At 39.2% G+C, this 19,578-nt stretch overlaps 1 protein-coding gene, 1 non-coding gene and 1 pseudogene across 5 annotated transcripts in view; 2 read left to right on the top strand and 1 right to left on the bottom strand.

The window, feature by feature from the left end:
• The window catches only part of SENP1 (SUMO specific peptidase 1), a 65,904-nt gene that overhangs the window by 35,195 nt on the left and 11,131 nt on the right, over nucleotides 1-19,578 (bottom strand). For all 4 annotated transcript variants that reach the window (XM_010354156.2, XM_030939626.1, XM_030939624.1 and 1 more), the window contains 2 exons: nucleotides 12,769-12,928; nucleotides 7,603-7,774 (listed from right to left, as the gene is read on the bottom strand). In XM_010354156.2, coding sequence (XP_010352458.1) covers nucleotides 7,603-7,774; nucleotides 12,769-12,928 — 332 coding nt within the window. The remainder of the gene's footprint in view (nucleotides 1-7,602; nucleotides 7,775-12,768; nucleotides 12,929-19,578) is intronic.
• Nucleotides 5,650-5,755, top strand: LOC115900141. The gene has a single exon (XR_004059819.1). It is a non-coding gene; the product is annotated as a U6 spliceosomal RNA (small nuclear RNA).
• LOC104654842 lies at nucleotides 9,103-9,462 on the top strand (annotated as a pseudogene).

Genomic DNA, 19,578 nt, shown 5'->3' with positions numbered 1-19,578 from the left:
ATATAAGAACTTATAACCCCGGCAAAGCATCAATTCTATACAGGTCCCGTGACTCAATGGGCTGTGTTCACTAGCACTTAGTAATATGCCCTGGCAATTTATTTTTAATCTTATATACAGTTTAATACAACCACCAATCCTCACAAAATAATTTTAAACATTATGTCAGGGTTAGCAGCATCTTGTACCGTGATATTTCAATATGTGCTGGAACTACAGGTGCCCGCCACCATGCCCAGCTAATTTTTTGTGTTTTTAGTAGAGACGGGGTTTCACCGTGTTAGCCAGGATGGTCTCGATCTCCTGACCAGCCCAGGCTGGAGTGCAGGGTGCCATCTCGGCTCGCTGCAACCTCCACCTGCCGGGTTCAAGTGATTCCCCTGCCTCAGCCTCTGGAATAGCTGGGACTACAGGTGCATGCCACCACACCCCGGCTTTTTAATTTTTAGTAGAGACAGGGTTTCACCATGTTGGCCAGGCTGGTCTCGAACCCCTAACCTCAAGTGATCTGCCCACCTTGGCCTCCCAAAGTGCTGGGATTATAGACATGAGCCACAGCACCCAATATATAGGGGTTTTTAAATTTTTGTGTGTGTGTGTTTTGTTTGAGATGGAGTCTCTGTCATCAGGTTGGAGTGCAGTGGCACGATCTCGGCTCATGGCAACTTCCGCCTCCCTGGTTCAAGCAATTCTCCTGCCTCAGCCTCCCGAGTAGCAGGGACTACGGGTGTGCACCATCACGCCCAACCAATTTTTTTTTGTATTTTTAGTAGAGATGGTGTTTCATCATGTTGGCCATAATGGTCTCGATCTCCTGACCTCGTGATCTGCCCACCTCAGCCTCCCAAAGTGCTGGGACTAAAGGCGTGAGCCACAGCACCCAGCCACCAGTATGTATTTTTTTAACCCTTGGTCTCCTCCCACTCTCTCGTCTTGTAGTCCCCAGTGTCTACTACTCCCATCTTTATGTCCATTTGTACCCAATATTTAGCTCCCACTTATAAGTGAGAACATGCGGTATTTGGTTTTGTTTCTGCATCAGTTTGCCTAGGATAATGTCTTGCCTATGTTTTAACAGTTTTGTTTTCTTGGTATTGAGTAGAGCTCCTTATATATTTTGAATATCAACCCCTTATAGAATGGATGCAAATATTTTCTTCCAATCTGTAGGTTGTCTCTACACACTGTTAATTGTTTCCTTTGCTTTTTAGTTTGATGTACTCACATTTGCCTGCTTTTGTTTTGTTGTCTGTGACTTTGCATGCAAATCCAAAAAAATCAGTGCCAAGACCGTTGTCATGTAGTTTTTCCCATTTTCTTCCAGCAGTTTTAGAGTTTCTAGTCTTAAAGTCTTTATTCCATTTTTAGTTAATTTTTGTATATGGTATAAGGACCTAATTTCATTCTTCTACATATGGAAATACAATTTTCCCAATACCATTTAGTGAAGAGACTGTCCTTTCCCTTTGTGTAGTCTTGGCACCTTTGTCAAAAATCAGTTAACTAGCTATATAACAGGTTCATTTTTTTTTTTTAATTATTACTTTAAGTTCTAGGGTACATGTGCACAACATGCAGGTTACATATGTATACATGTGCCATGTTGGTGTGCTGTACCTGTTAACTCATCATTTACATTGGGTATATCTCCTAATGCTATTCCCTCCCCCCTCCCCCCACCCCATGACAGGTATAACGGGTTCATTTCTAAGTTCTCTATTCTGTTTCATTGGCTGATGTCTATTTCCAATACCATGCCGTTTTAATTACTATAGCTTGGTAGTATAGTTTGAAATCAGCTAGTGTGGTAGCTTCTTCTTCTTCTTCTTTTTTTTTTTTTTTTTTTGAGGCGGAGTCTCGCTCTGTCGCCCGGACTGGAGTGCAATGGCCGGATCTCAGCTCACTGCAAGCTCCGCCTCCCGGGTTCACGCCATTCTCCTGCCTCAGCCTCCCGAGTAGCTGGGAGTACAAGCGCCCGCCACCTCGCCCGGCTAGTTTTTGTATTTTTAGTAGAGACGGGGTTTCACCGTGTTAGCCAGGATGGTCTCGATCTCCTGACCTCGTGATCCGCCCGTCTCGGCCTCCCAAAGTGCTGGGATTACAGGCTTGAGCCACCGCGCCCGGCGGTAGCTTCTTTTTTATTCTTTCTGCTCATAATTGCCTTGGCTATTCAGGGATTTATGTGGTTTCATATGAATTTTAGCATTTTTTTCTATGAAAAATAACATTGAAATTTTGATAGGGATTGCACTGAATCTGCAAATTGCTTTGAGTAGTATGGCCATTTAAACAATATTAATTCTTCCAATCCATGAACACAGAATAGCTTTCCATTTAATTGTATCTTCAATTTCTTTCAACAATGTATGTTTTTCAGTATATAAGTCTTTTTTTTTTTTTTTTTTTTTTGAGACGGAGTCTGGCTCTGTCGCCTAGGCTGGAGTGCAGTGGCCGGATCTCAGCTCACTGCAAGCTCCACCTCCCGGGTTTACGCCATTCTCCTGCCTCAGCCTCCCGAGTAGCTGGGACTACAGGCGCCCGCCTCGTCGCCCGGCTAGTTTTTTTTGTATTTTTTAGTAGAGACGGGGGTTTCACCGTATTAGCCAGGATGGTCTCGATCTCCTGACCTCATGATCCGCCCGTCTGGGCCTCCCAAAGTGCTGGGATTACAGGCTTGAGCCACCGATTTCAGTATATAAGTCTTTTAATTCCTTGGTTAAATTTGATTTTTTTTTTGTAGCTATTGTAAATGGGATTGTTCTCTTGATTTCTTTTTTGCACAGTTCATGGTTAACAGTGCATAGAAACACTACTAATTTCTGTGTGTTGCTTTGTATCCTACAACTATACTGTATTCATTTAATCTAACAGTTTTTTGGTGGAGTCTGTAGGGTTATATATATACACACACATATATATACACACACATATACACATATATACATATATTATATATACACACACATATATACACTGTATTCATTTAATAGTTTGAACAGTTTTTTGGTGGCGTCTGTAGGGTTTTCTATATATAAGATCATGTTGTCAGCAAACAGTGACAATCTTATTTCTTCCTTTCCCAAAAGAACACATGTAACTTTTTTCACTTTGCCAAAATGAAAGTTACCTAAAACTTTAAACAAAAATCTTTTTTGGACCATCTGGTACTATCAGTAAAAGAAAACATCTTTCTCTGTAAATTATTTGTTAAACTGTTTTTTGTTCTTTTTGTTAAGCACAGTGGCTCACACCTATAACCCCAACTCTTTGGGAAGCCAAGGCTTGAGCCCAGGAGTTTGAGACCAGCCTGGGCAACACAGTGAGACCCTGTTTCTACATCAAAAATTTTTAAAAATTAGCTGCATATTGGCGTGTGCCTATAGTTGCAGCTACTCAGAAGGCAAAAGAGGGAGAATCACTTGAGCCAGGAAGTTGAGCCAGCAGTGAGTTGTGATTGCGCCACTGCATTCCAGCCTGGGTGACACATTGAGACTCTATTTCATAAAATAAAATAAAATAAATTAAAATTTAAAAAAGCCCTAACTGTTCTTTACTGAATAAGAAAATTCGGGGCTGGGTGCGGTGGCTCACTCCTGTAACACCAGCACTTTGGGAGGCCGAGGCGGGTGGATCATGAGGTCAGTAGATCGAGACCATCCTGGCTAACACGGTGAAACTCCGTCTCTACTAAAAATACAAAAAATTAGCTGGGCGTGGTGGTGCCTGCCTGTAGTCCCAACTACTCAGGAGGCTGAGGCAAGAGAATCACTTGAACCCTGGAGACGGCGGCTGCAGTGAGCCAAGATCACGCCACTGTACTCCAGCTTGGGCAAGAGAGCAAAGACTTCGTCTCAAATTAAAAAAGAAAATTAGGATCTTAAGAGGAAAGGAAGCAATAATTGCATAGCATGATAGAGTTAAAGAAGCTAGCTAATGTTACATTTTAAAACCTGAAAAAATACTAAGACGAGTGTTTGGAAGTATAAAAATAATTAATTAAGGTGCTGAATTATATTTTTTAAAAGGGATGAAGTCCTGCAGTTAGGTGATGTTTCTATAAAAGGCTCCATCATAAAAGAACTGTAAAATTATAAAACTTTTAATAGAGAGTACAAAATAAATTTTAGGACACTAATAAACTGTTTTGTTATAAATTACCCCCAATAACTTTATAAATACTCCTAATTTTCATTTTGTTTAAAGTAATAACTTTATACCATATAAAATATGCAAAGTACAAATTTCAATAATTTTCTGAGTCCCAAATGCTTGACTATGACAAAACTGTAAAGCATTTCTAAGAAAAGTATAAAACCATCACTGTCACCTATTACAAAAGTCCAGTATCTTAAAATGTTGCTCAATAATTTGCAAAGAAGCATATCTAGAAGTAACATGTAACTGAAAAGAAACTACTTGTGTTTTTGCCATTTTACATTTTTATTGTCACAAGTATTTTCTCTTTTCCAAACAGAACTTTATATCCTCTATAACAGCACTGTCTAACAGAAATTTCTGTAATAATAGAAATGTTCTATATTTGCCCTGTCCAATACGGTAGCCACTAGCTACATGTGGCTAATGAATACTTAAAATGTGACTAGTGTCACTGAGCAACTGAATTTTAAATTTGAATTTGAATCAAACAGTGCTGGTGGCTAGCCATTACCCTACTGAATAGCACAGCTTTTTGATGTTGCCTCTTGAGTCAGGCATTCTGCACAGCCACTGCTTGCATATACCTAAATTCTTCTTCATGTGTTCTCTTCAAACCTCTGCTGTAAGACTGAGCAGTGCAGTGGTGACATCATCTTAACTGTTAATTTTGTAGAAGACTTCATATTCCTGAAGTTGATGGACAAATCCGGCATTAAGGTTAATATATCTTCCTTTAACATAACCAATGTACCTCTGTTGAGGATCCCAACGTTTCATGGAAAGTGACTTTTCATCCAGTTTGTAAGTTCCCATCAATAAATTTAGTCCCAGGGTTAAAAAGTATTATATCTGAATTATTTGTAATATCCAAAAATAAACATCTAAATAAATTTGTTGAAAGTTTGATAATAAAGTTTGGCCCAATATTTTGTATTACTCATGTAATATGGCTTATTCTGTAGTACAGGTGGCTCGACTTTCATACTAGGCGAATAGAACTAAAAACAGGCAAAATTTCCTGCATCACTTGTTTCATAGATTAGATTCTTAGCTTCTTCTTTGAACTACAGGAGGAAGGCAAACTCCAGCTTCATGTTCTCCACTGACCCGACTAGTGGCCTGGAGGGCTGTTTGGAAGGGTAAAATTGCCCAAGCAACCCCCAGTCCTCAGGCTGGCAGAGGAGGCAAAAGGAAGAAAGGCTGAGCAGTCCACAGAGCTGGTGGGTGAATGGCAAACTTACAATGAACACAGAATTAAAGGATCCTGGTGAGACTGAGCAACAGAAACATGGGGCAGGGGAGGGTTAGGAGCCCTGTACCCAGCTGTCATGCTGCTGCTGTCTCCTCCACAAAGTCTCTCTGTACCCTTTAGGCTGTCTAGATTCCAGCATAATCACAAACCCCACAACTCCAGTAATTATTTATGCATAAAATAATTTAAATATAATATAAAATTCAATAGCATAAAAGGTATAATGAAAAATAAATCCTGGACTCATTTTAGGAGCACATATACTAAGACTGGAACAATATAGAGATTAGCATGGTCCCTGTACAAGGATGACATGAAAATTTGTGTAATGAAAAAAAAATGTTTATTTTTTAAAAAATCTCCTTTTTATCATTGTTGTCCAGCTTTACCACCAAAGGCAAATGTTGCCAGTTTATTGTCTATCCCTTACCCTGCTAAATGACTTAGTAGTTCTGCCACCCTCCACTTGAATGTTGGTTTTTTCTGTTTTTTTTTTTTTTTTTTTTGAGACAGTGTCTTGCTCTGTCACCCTGGCTGCAGTGCAGTAGCACAATCACAGCTCACTGCAGCCTTGAAATTCTGGGCTCAAATGATCTTCCTCCTCCAGCCTCCTGAGCAGCTGGAACTACAGGCACCTGCCACCATGCCCAGCTAATTTTTTTTGTAGAGACAGGATCTCACTATGTTGCCTAGGCTGGTCTCAAACTCCTGGCCTCAAGCAATCCTCCTGCCTTGGCTTCCCAAAGTGCTGGGATTGCAAGCATAAGCCACCATGCCCAGCCAAACATTTTAGATTCAATACAAATTTTAAACTAAAAATATGAACAGCATTTTTACTAACCATATCACAAATAATCAAGTTTTGCCACCTAAGAGATCACTGATTACCAAATTATGTAATTATTTAGCATGTAATGCTGTATTCTTGACTCCATACTCAGTAAGCTTCATTGGGCAGGAACCATATTGCTGTGTTGTACAACAGAAAGCATACTTGACCAAACCTCCTCAGAAGTTCTCGGTTCTAGGCCTGCCATTTACTAGTCATGTAACCTATGACTCTTATTTTCCAAATCTGTGAAACATGACTATTACCTCATCTCTACCTATTTTGCTGAGTTAAAAGGATTAAAAACAATAATACACATGGAAAATACACTGGAAGCTCTAATGCTATTTAAATGTAAGGTAATTATTATTCATTTGTATCTCCAAGCAACCATAGCAATTAGACGTACATTAAATATGTAATCTAACAGACATGTGCACACATTGTCATGCAAATTATATGCTATATTATATTCATGAAATTGACTTTTCTTTTAGATTTACTGAATGAATATAACAACCCAAGTGTCAACAGAACATCTTTCTTTTCAGGAGTCTGTAACTTCAAAAAAGGTCTTACTCATAATAAAAGGATATAAATTGTTTAACTAGCTTCTTGATTTTTCTCTTATATTGAAGAAAAATTGTTCCTAGTAAGAACAGGTATTTCATCAAATTAAAACAAAAAAATTTTTTTTGAGATGGGTCTCACTCTGATGCCCAGGCTGGAGTGCAGTGACACAATCACAGATCACTGCAGCCTCAACCTCCTGGGCTCAAGCAATCCTCCCACCTCCGCCTCTCCAGTAGCTAGGAGTACAGGCATGAGCCACCAAGCCCGCCTAATTTTTATATTTTTTGTAGAGACAGGGTTTCTCCATGTTGCCCAGGCTGGTCTCGAACTCCTGGGCTAAAGTGATCCATCTGCCTTGGCCTCCCACAGTGCTGGGATCATAGGCGTGAGCCACCTCAGCTGGACTGAAATCAAACTTTATCAAAAACTGCTGAGGAAGACTAACAGTTTTTCCACAGGAGACAAGGGTTTAGGAAGGGTGTAGCAAAGATCGAAGAGAGAGAGTTTGATGTATGAGAAACCATTCAGGCGACACTAAAGATTAAGTAAAGTCAGTTGTACAGCAGGAATAGAAAATATAAAAGTAAGACAAATAATGAAGTCCTGATAAAACATCTCCTTAATCTCTTTAGAATAGATGATAGTACTCAAAAAGAGTAACTCAGACAGAAAAAGCACAGGAAGGATAAAATAGAATGGTTCTTAACATCTAATTATTAATAGGGAGCAAATGGCTCAATGTAGGGAAAGATCCTAACTTTTAGTAGCTTTTGTCACAAGTTTTCCTTACCTCTTCTGCTGTACTAACATGTCGCCTCTGAGTTTTCTTGGGGCTCAAAAGGCTTCGACGACATGAACCACTCCAAGATGGACTTGGAACAGGTTTAATAGGGAAAGATTTTTCATATGCAGATACATGGCAGTGATGGTTTGACTTTCCCGCAAAAATGTTTGATAATCCACTAAAAAAAAAAAAAAAAGTTTGTAAGAAAGATAAGAACAGACAATAAGTAAAATAAATCTAATCTAGTGATTATTTTCACTTTCAAAATACAAAACCAACCAAACAAAACAGGTAAAACAATAGGTGGTACCATTTGAGGGAAAGATACAATAAATGAATAAATGATATATAAGGATGCTGCATCAGGTTCTGCCACTTAAAAGATCTTACATTGTCAAAACACAAAATTATCAAATACTTAAAACTGTATTTTTAGATCCACAATCTAGAATTTCTTTTGGTCAGGAACAATATAGCTTTGTGGTATGACAAAGCATAACAGATTAGATGTCTTCAAAAGACCGGGGTTCCAGGTATGCTAAAAAAAAAAATACATTTTCTACTATTCCCTGTACCCCTGATACTCAGCCTATTGGAGGAAATTAAGATTAAATATGTAAAAATGCATAAAGGCTGAAGCCTCTCAACTAAGCTTTTAAACTGAATTTTAAAATTTCCTTAAAGCCCAACAGAGGGCTCCCATCCTTCATTAAAAACAACTATTAGGCTGCATCATTAAATTCTCCTTCTGGCCTATCTACTTCCTCTGAAGAATTTTTTGTCTCTTTATACCACCTAAGGGGAAAAACTGGCAAATTGGCATGAAGAATATTGTGAACTAAAAAACCCCATCTCACATCCAAGGCTTACTAATTTTGAGGTTTTTTTTTTTTTTTTTTTTTTTTTTTTTTTTGAGATGGATTCTTGCTCTGTCACACAGACTGGAGGGCAGTGGCACGATCTCGGCTCATGGCAACCTCCACCTCTTGGGTTCAAGTGATTCTCCCGCCTCAGTCTCCCGAGTAGCTGGGATTACAGGCACCCACTGCCACAACCAGCTGATTTTTGTATTTTTGCAGAGACAGGGTTTCACCATGTTGGCTAGGCTGATCTGTAACTCCTGACCTCTGGTGATCTGCCCGCCTCAACCTCCTAAAGTGCTGGGATTACATGTGTGACCACAGCACCCAGCCAATTCTGAGTTTTTCTATGTGCTCTTTCTCATCTATCGTTACCTGGAAAGTTTGAGGTACTTATTCTTAGCATAATAAATTTTCTTTTTTCTTCAAGACTCAGACTAGAGAAACACAGCTGAATATTCTAAATTCAATGAAATCAACTCTTTAAAATCATTATATGTGGTCTGAATCCAAATCAGACAAGATCTAAAGAAAATCAAAAAGTGCATAATTCTCTTTAAGTCTTCTTGGGTTTGTATGTGTGTCAAGAATGGGGAAATGAGAGTGGCTTCTGGTGCTCTGGGGTGAGCTCTGCCCGGCTGCGAGGATGACGGGAAGAGGGAAGCTCATCGCAGTGATGGGAGACTAGGACACGGTGACTGGTTTCCTGCTGGGCGGCATAGGGGAGCTTAACAAGAACTGCCACCCCAATTTCCTGGTGATGGAGAAGGATACAACCATCCATGAGATCGAGGACACTTTCCGGCAATTTCTAAACCGGGATGACATCGGCATCATCCTCATCAACCAGTACATCGCAGAAATGGTGCGGCAGGCCCTGGACGCCCACCAGCACTCCATCCCCACTGTCCTGGAGATCCCCTCCAAGAAGCACCCATATGATGCCACCAAGGACTCCATCCTGCGCAGGGCCAGGGGCATGTTCACTGCTGAAGATCTGCGCTAGGGTCTTCGTGTGAGGACTCCTCACAGCTCTCAGCCCTTCCCTCGTTTCCAGGCCTCTCCTCAGGCTTGCCATCAGCCTTCTTTACATTTTGAGCCTCTAATTTCCAAGTCCCTGCCCCTTCCCACTCCATTAAGAGGCTAGGTGAGGCACTTCTAGGTTGCTGGGGCTCTGCTGTTAAAATCAAGGCTGGTTAAGGAACAGGAAGCCTGACCACCTCTCTCCACTACCTCTTCCCTGTGCTGTTACACGGTGTCATTGATGTTAAATTAAAGTCATATTCTTGCTTCTCTCAAAAAAAAAAAAAAAAAAAAAAAAAGAATGGGGAAATGAGCAAGGACTTAAAATTTTAGGAACAGGCTTGTTTTCTTAGGATGAGTGGATGCAGCTAGGAAAAGATGGCAAGGGCAGTGTAATTGTTTGGTAAAAACATGATGGATTCTCCACAATGTCTTTTGTATTTGTGTTTCCCAGAGTATGTGTGCGCCTATGCATGTTTTTCAACATAAAAGATTACTCTTCTAAACAAACAGTACAAGGGCATCCTGCAATGCCAGAAAGCAAGGGTGTTACCCAAAATCAATAAGCTAAGGTCAAACAGAGAAGCAAGCTTAAGGGGCTTCCACTAGCCAAATTTCTGAGAATGTGAGCATTAAAAGTATAACAATTATAGTGGATTGCAAAACACTGAATCCATAATGACACTAAAAAAGGAACAGACAAATTCATTTGAAACATATGAAGTGTCTATTTTACAAAAACCTTGCTTTGAAAACTGGTAATGAAAAAGTAAAATCTAATCATTTATCCTGCCTTTCCCATAGGAAACACATTTCAGGGACTCTAATAGCTCCAGCAAAGGAAAAATGCAATCAGAATGCCAATTAAGAAGTGTAGAAGTGATAAAATTAGAAAAATATTATTTCATTAACTGTAATAAAACTATTATCAGGTATTATCAAATGATATTATTAGGTGATGGCTGAGGTGAAATTCATTATTCATATAATGCCAAAGTAACATTATTTAGATTACATTCAAGTCACAGGGGAAAAACCTAACTGTACAATTAACTACCAGATTGTCAGTTCCTCAATCCAGAGGTCAGTCTAGCATCATGAATAATAGGAGAACCAAAACAAGATACTATTTGTTTTTCAAATGTGATAAACGCAGCATCACCTTTTAGTCACATCAAAAACCTAGCTTATAAAAAATACAGGTGATTTTTTGACAAAATAATGATACCATGTGGAAGCAACCTGTCAAATCCAAAAAGTAGAACATGATACAGAAAAGTCATGTCATTTAAAAAAAGGAGGCTGAGGCAGGGCATGGTGGCTCATGCCTATAATCCCAGGAAGGGAGGTCAAGGAAGGCAGATCACAAGGTCAGGAGTTCGAGACTAGCCTTGCTAATATGGTGAAATGCTGTCTCTACTAAAAATACAAAAATTGGCTGGACATGGTGGTGGGCACCTGTAGTCCCAGCTACTCAGGAGGCTGAGGCAGGAGAATCGCTTGAATCCAGGAGGCGGAGGTTGCAGTGAGCCGAGATCACACCACTGCAGAGCGAGACTCCGTCTCAAAAAAAAAAAAAAAAGGAGGCTGTTCTAGTTATAAGAGACAAAGCCAATAACTTCCAGATGCAAAACCAAACTAATTGGGTCAACTGAGAAAATTTAAATATGACTTAGGGTATAAAATAAAATTGACAAAAGAATACGTACACTATGAACTCATTTTGGAAAAAAGTAAAGTATGTAGAAGGAGATGTACTGAGATATTACAGAGTTGATCTCAGGCTGGTGGCAATATGATGTTTTTATTTTTTATTTTTCTTAACTATATTTTCTAAATTTTTCCAAAGTATTTGTACTATTTCTGTAATAACATTTTTTAAAAAAATAACAGTATGGCTTTATTGCATTAAAAAAGCCACCTGCAAAATGATGCATAGAGAAAATCTTTAATGAAGACAAAATAATATCATACATTTAATAGTATATATAACATATATATCATACTATATATGAGTAAGAAAGAGTAAGAAAGAAACACGTATAGGAAAAGGTTTGGAAGGAAACACACCAAGGAGAAGGGATTGGGATTGTGGGTAGCAGTCAAGGGATCTTCAGTTTTGTTGGTAACATATTGATTTCTACAATGTGAGTGTATGAGTGAATTACTGTATAATTTTTTAAAAGTTAAGTGAGGAACATGATCCCAGGGAGTACTGACACATGTTCCTGGAGTCCCTGTGTATAATAAAATAAAAGCCATCTTGTTGGCTTCTATCAACACCACAAAGCTCAAACTTGACTAAACAGTACATTAAATGATCCCACATTCCTAAAATACACCAGGGCAGAATTTAGTCATAAATACTATTTTTAAAAAGAGATATTTACTAATACAATAAATACTATAATAAATAATAATATAATAAAATACCTGAGGGAAAAAGTTTCTAAGCCAGATTTCATCTGCCTTTAATAATCCATGTAAGTTTTGTTAGGTAGAGCTTATAAAGTTGGACTAACTAGGATAAAGTTCTCTGTGACTATCTTTTTTGTTTTTTGAGACGAGGTCAGTCTGACGCCTAGGCTGCAGCTATAGTGGCATGATCTCAGCTCATTGCAACTTCTGCCTCCCAGGTTCAAGCAATTATCCTGCCTCAGCCTCCCAAGTAGCTGGGACTACAGGCACACACCACCATGCATGGCTAATTTTTTTGTATTTTTAGTGGAGACAGGGTTTCACCATGTTGGCCAAGCTAGTCTGGAACTCCTGACCTCAGGTGATCCACCTGCTTCGGCCTCCCAAAGTACTAAGATTACAGGCATGAATCACCGTGTGTGGCCTGTGACTCTTTATTTTCTAATATATAGAAGTAGCTTGATCTACTTGACTAATGTCATGAGGTAGAGAACTGCTTTAGTTTAAGTCAGGTCTCTGCTCACATGACAGCTGTAAAATGTGTTTCTTTCCTGCTCAAATTGCAGAGATTGACTGATTTTCACTTTAAGATTTGCAAGAGCCATACTGATCTTGAAGGGTCCCAATATTCTCATATCCACCAAGATTTACTTAAAATTATCTCTTCCAGTAAAATTTAGCTATCATCAAAATTCAGCACTAAGTAAATGAGACGTTGAAAATGTAAAATGGATTTGTTCATATTCTTAAGGTTTAAAGTCCAAAAATGGTGTTATTCTTTTAAAATCCCAATGTAATAACTATCTACCTTTTAGTCACTTTCTCTTATATCTGAGGAAGGGCTTGAGAACTAAGATGACAAAACACCAACCTTGAGGTCTTTCGGGTTTCGAGGTAAAGACTTCGGCTATTTCTTGATTTTTGTAAAGATGAGCTTGATGATGGAGTAGAATTTCTCCATTGGCCATTTGCACTCTGGCCAAAGGTTCTTAAGTCGCCTGAGCCAAGAAAACTGTCTGAGGAAGGATTATCTAAAAAAATAAAAGTTTGAATAAATTAAACAAATTCTACAGGTGGTTCTCCTTATGACTGCAACCATGACCAACTATTGTATTCCAAAGTAATGTGGCATATCACCATGTCTCTCATGGAAGAAAGATCCCAGTCTCAACTGCCAGTAAAGTCTGCAGTAGGGGAACTTCTACAAACTATAATTGATTCAGCCATACTAACCTGAAAATTGATGAAGGAGCTGAATCCTGCCACAGCCATGTGCCTTATCTGCATCAATGTGACTCCGTGGTGTCCACCAAAAGTCAACATTTTACCCCAACTATATCTTGCAAGCACTCCCAGGCCTGGGCCTGAAAGAAGGTAGGCCAGACCAGTAAGAAAGCAGGTGGGGGGCCAATGAGAATTGTAATTCAAATGAACAACAGTTATTGCTTACTAAGCAGCTAGTGTCACTTTCTTCTTTTTAGTTACCATGTTCAAGACTCAAGTACTCTCTCAAAGAGCAGAGATAACCTAATTGCTGCTTATTCTGGCTGGCTTATGGCAAGGAATGACCCATCATATATATCTGGTTCTGGTATAATAATCTTTAGTCATTTAATGCCATAATCAAATATATTATTACTCCAATGTTTGCCACTACAATCAGATTAATTGAGAAGTACTTACTATTTGAATTTTCTAACTTATGGATTACAATCTGGGATATCAAAAACCTCCTGAAGTTTCAGCTAGGAGTGGTAGAATAATTTCTATACCCTTCTCTCCCTATCTGCAGAATTGGACAATTTAAAACAGCTCCCTCAAAATAACTTCAGACATTAAGTTACGGAACTCTAAGGAGCTCCAGTGAAAACATAAGAATAATAATTCTCTACTTCTGGAATTTTTTTCTAGTGCTGACATTATTTTGAAGATATTCTTTTAAAGCATATTACTATAGAACTTTTCACAATATTGTAAATGTATGCTATTAAAAATATTTAATGTGTCTTTTGATACTCTATCCAAATAGGCAGCCTTCAAAAATATAATTTTGTGTTTCTGTAAGCTAATCAAGATGTCAGGATGTAGGGCAAATAAGACAGGAAAAAAGAAGCAGTCAGGGGTGGTATTAGTACTAATTAATTCAATAGTTGGTGACCTTAGTCTGATAATTAAAATAAGCTAATTTACTTTCAAAATGAATTGTAGCTTTGTTCCTTTGTAATCAGTATCTATGCTTAGCATCTATTACTATAACTTTGAGGACAGAAACATGAGGCTAATGAAAATGAGTCTTAGTAAAAAACTAGAAAATTACTATACTTAAGTTTAGTCATAACAGTAGAAATATTTGTCTCTCACACGTTTTGGCTAAAATTTGATTAGGGCATGATCTAAATAGAGATATCTGTCTGAGGAATTGGTCTGTCAAAAATACAAATTACCCTAACAGGTGTGAAATTTGAGATCAAGGATAAGTCAGAGTAGCATTCTCAATGGCACGTGACAGAGACGGCAGCTTCAAAATGCAAGGAGAAAAGCAGAAGATCAGGCAGCAGTCTGCTTAAACAGAAAAAGGTGGTTCCAACTAGACTTAATGAAATCAATCGCTGAATGGTGTTCTGTTGCTGATGGGATCAAGCAAAGCTAGAGACAGACTAAGAGGAAACTACAGATACTGTTTTGTTTGTTTTTGAGGCAGGGTCTCACCCTATTGCCCAGGCTGGACTGTAGTGGCACAATCATAGCTCACTGCAGCCTCAAACTCCTAAGCTCAAGCAATCTTCCTGCCTCAGTCTCCCAAGTAGCTGGGATTACAGGTGCGTACCATCATACATGCCTAATTTTTCTATTTTTTTGGAAAGGCAGGGTTTCACTGTGTTGCCCAGGCTAGAATCGAACTCCTGGCCTTACGTGATACTCCCACCTGGGCCTCCCAAAGACAAAGTACTGAAATAACACAGGTGAGCCCCTGTGCCTGGCCACATATAATGAGAGTTTAACATGATAGTCTGTCATCACTGATTTCTGTAAGAAATCAGAGTTATAAACACCACAAAAAAGATTACCTTTTATGTGTACATACATACACACAAAACTAGGAGAAAATACACCAAAAATTCAGTTGTGGTTATGTTCTAATGATAGAGTGATGGGTATTTTTCTCTTTTTTTTTTTTTTTTGAGACGGAGTCTCGCTCTTCGCCCAGGCTGGAGTGCAGTGGCCGGATCTCAGCTCACTGCAAGCTCTGCCTCCCGGGTTTAAGCCATTCTCCTGCCTCAGCCTCCCGAGTAGCTGGGACTACAGGCGCCCGCCACCTCGCCCGGCTAGTTTTTTGTATTTTTTAGTAGAGACGGGGTTTCACCGTGTTAGCCAGGATGGTCTCGATCTCCTGACCTCGTGATTCGCCCGTCTCGGCCTCCCAAAGTGCTGGGATTACAGGCTTGAGCCACCGCGCCCGGCCATGATGGGTATTTTTCTACTTTTCTATACAAATTTTCTGCAGGGACAAGCAATACTTTTATGAATATAATAAACTTCATATTAAAAAAGAATATGTCAAGACTGGGTGTGGTAGTTCATGCCTGTAATCCCAACACTTTGGGAGGCCAAGGCAGGTGGATCACCTGAGGCCAGGAGTTCGACATCAGCCTAGCCACTATGGTGAAACTCGTCTCTATTAAAAATACAAAAAATTAGCGAGGCATGGTGGCACACGCCTGTCGTCCCAGTTACTAGGGAGGCTGAGGTATGAGAATCACTTGAACCCGGGAGATGGAGGTTGCTGTGAGCCAAGAGCATGCCACTGCACTCCAGCCTGGGTAACAGAGCGAGATTCTGTCTCCAAAAAAAAGGAATGTGTCAGGTAACTACTTACTATGAAAGCAACTACCAGTTGTTCCTGTTAACTTTAGTTAAAATAATAGCAGGATGTTTAAATAATCTTACCTACCAAGTATCATTCTGGTAACCTAATTTAACATATTTTCCAAAGAGAAGACATTGATAATGATTCTAAGCATGAGCAAAATCATTTCTTTTCATCCTACTTTTCTCTGTTTAGGGTTAAACTTTTTCTTTTTCTTGAGACAGGGTCTCCCACTGTCCCTCATGCTGAGTGCCAGTGGCACCATCACAGCTTACTGCAGCCTTGACCTCCCAAGCTCAAGTGATGCTCCCACCTCAGCTTCCTCAGTAGCTGGGTCTACAGGTACATGTCACCAAGTCCAGGTAATTTATTTTTATTTTTGTAGAGACAGGGTCTCAGTATGTTGCCTGGGCTGGTCTCAAACTCGGGAGAAAGTGATACTCCCGCCTTGGCCTACCAAAGTGCTGGGATTACAGGCGTATAAAGTTTTACTGTAACAAAGTAAACTGTAACAAAGTTTTTAAAACTTTAGTTTTTAAAAAATCAAAATTTTAAATACTCTAATCTTAAGTGGATTGAGAGGTAGATTTTTTAAAAAGCTTGATCTAGAGATGTCAATCCAATAAAGCAATAAAGGAGAAGTTCCAGATCCTAGATCCTAAAGTTTGGGCCTTCCTGCTCATTTTCATCCTGGTGGAGGAGGAGACAGCAGAGTGAGAGAGAAGACAAATACCAGTAAAATCAGGATCAGCAGATTAAGGCAGGTAAACTGAGGGTCCGTGTCTAGCCCAATCAAGAGGTAAGGCAGAAGGTGATGACCACTGCAATCGATGTGGGGATTATTAGAAAAGAGTATATCCAGAGGAGAGAGCATAATTGGAACGAGTATGGAAAGAGGAAGAAGTTTTTTTAAAGTCCACAGTAAAAAGTAGGTTTTAATTAAAGACTTCATTATAAGAAAAAAGTATATATAAGACCACTGACATTCACAGATTTAAAATACTGATTTTTAGAAAGTGACCTTTGATGTCTGTGACATGCCATAAGCTTGTTTGATCAGGGACTAGATGAGATTTGTTAGACACAATTTGAGTACTCTGCTTCAAGCTGTGAGTAATTTAGCATCCCCATTTCAGTATGACTTTATTATTCACTATTGTTATTCTCTATTCATCATCTATATATAGCAACTGTTGTAATTATTTTCTTCTCCAAAAAAAAGGTACTCAAGTGAGACATGAAGCTTTTAGTGTAAGACTGTTGATATGGGAATCAACTTGTGGTATGAGGATAAACATTTAAGAAAAATATAACTCTCAACAAGTATGTAACTAAGTAGAAAGCCAAGGAATCTGGCCAAATATTACATTAGAACTTAAGATAATCTTAGTTATATTCTTTGTGAGTATAAAGGGTTTACTGAAACTTAGAAGAAAAAAAGCTCTATATACCAATGCTTTTAAGGCATGTTATTAACAACAGCTGAAAATGGTTAAGGGTAAATGTGCACCTAAACCACAGGGCAAATAATGAAGCAAATGAAGGCACACGCCCATTATCCCAAATCAAATGCTTGCATCCAGTTCTATATCCAAATTTAAAATTTTTGGAATTTTAGAAAGATAACCTGGCGTATTAGGTAACACCTTCAAGTATAATCTGTAACAGCACTCTGTAATCAAACATGTTATCTGCAGCAAAATGTGAAAATACTCATTTTTACAGAGATTTTAAAGAAGAAAAAATATAAACAGCTTAGTGTCAGTTCAAGTAGATTTTGCCAAGGAATGAATTCAGGTCAGGTATTTTTTTTTTTTTTTTGGAGATGAAGTCTTATTGTGTTGCCCAGGATGGAGTGCAATGGCGCAGTCTCCACTCACTGCAACTCCCACCTCCTGGGTTCAAGTGATTCTTCTGCCTCAGCTTCCCAAGTAGCTGGGATTACAGGTGTCCTCCAACACACCCAGCTAATTTTTGCGTTTTTAGTAGAGACAGGGTTTCACCATGTTGGCCAGGCTGATCTCGAATGCCTGACCTCCGGTGATCCACCCGCCTTGGCCTCCCAAAGTGTTGGGATTACAGGCCTGAGCCGTCGCACCCAGCCTCAGGTCAGGTTTTGAAGCCAAATGAGTTGTGAAAAAATTTTTTGGTTTTCAGAGGTTTTTGGATTTGGAATTGCACATAAGGGATTGTGGATGTGCGTATCAATTTCATGAATTAGAAATGAGCAGAAAATGATTAAAAAAGAACACGTCGACAGATGAAAAACTAAAACTATTAGTCTGGACAACATGGAGAAACTCCGTCTCTACCAAAAAATACAAAAATTTGCTAGACATGGTGGTATGCACCTGTAGTCCCAGCTACTCAGGGGGCTGAGGTGGGAGGATCACAGCCAGGAGGTTCAGATTGCAGTGAGCTGTCATTGTGCCACTGCACTACAGCCTGGGCAACAGAGACCCCCCCGTCTCAAAAAAAATTAAAATAAAAATACTGAGTTAAAAAAGATTACGTGTGTCAAATCATGCAACATGTACGAGTTATGTACACACAGATAATCAGAAGAGATTACACAGACTTGAATTAAATAAGAGTTGGATGAGATGGAGTGCAGTGGTTCACACCTGTAATCTCAGCACTTTGGGAGGCCTAAGCAGAAGGATCACTTGAGCCCAGGAGTTTGAGACCAGTCTGTGCAATACAGCAAGACCCTCATCTCTATAAATAATTTTTTTAAAACATTAGCCAGGCATGGTGGCATGTACCTGTAGTCCCAACTACTCAGGAGACTGAAGCAGGAGAATCACATGAGCCTAGGAAGTTGAGGTTGCAGCGAGCCGTGACCACATCACCACACTCCAACCCGGGTGACAGAGTGAGACTCTGTCTCAAAAAAAATTAAAAATAGGCTAGCGCAGTGGCTCATGCCAATAATCCCAGCACTTTGGGAGGCCGAGGCTGGTGAATCACCTGAGTGATTTGAACAGGAGTTCAAAAACCACCTGGCCAACATGGCGAAACTCCATCTCTACTAAAAGTACAAAAATTAGCCGGGCATGGTGGCAGGCACCTGTAATCCCAGCTACTCGGGAGGCTGAGGCAGGAGAACTGCTTGAACCCAGGAGGCGGAGGTTGCAGTGAGTCAAGATCGCGCCACTACACTCCAGCCTGTACAACAGAGCGAGACTCCATCTCAAAAAAAACAAAATAAAATAAAATAAAAATAAAACATTAGAATTGGGTTATGAGAAGGGAACTTTCAGTAGAATTTTCTATATAGCTGTTTATTATTAAGTAATTGTTTTTAACTTAAAGCAGAGATTCTATTCAATGGTAAACTGGCATATGAAATTATAAGCAAACATAGCCTGAGTTCAAATGGAAATACCGATGATCTAATTTCATTAACCATTCAACTGTTCCTCCGTCATTAATATTGAGCTATCAAACCAGATTTCAGACTCTGTTCATCAAAAAGCCTTCTCAATAAACAATGGTAGTAGAGTTACGTTTTGAGAAAATTGATTTTTCTACACAAATTATGCACGTACTATGGAAGTCCAGTGCCCAGGGCAGATAAAGTATGACTCACCTAAATCACATTTAAATATAGTATAAATCTAAAAAAGCATCATACTAACGTCTTTTTAGGGAGGAGATCTCACTGACAAAGAATCCTAAGGAAGCCAAATAACAAGAATAATTATTATCTGCATTCCATATTTATCATCCCAATTTATCCTTATAAAAATTCAGCCAGGTACAGTGGCTCACACATGTAATCCCATCACTTTGGGAGGCAGAGCCAGGCGG

This window comes from Rhinopithecus roxellana, chromosome 10, assembly GCF_007565055.1.
Source record: "Rhinopithecus roxellana isolate Shanxi Qingling chromosome 10, ASM756505v1, whole genome shotgun sequence".
Taxonomy (NCBI): domain Eukaryota; kingdom Metazoa; phylum Chordata; class Mammalia; order Primates; family Cercopithecidae; genus Rhinopithecus; species Rhinopithecus roxellana.
This window is presented reverse-complemented; position numbering and strand designations above follow the sequence as displayed.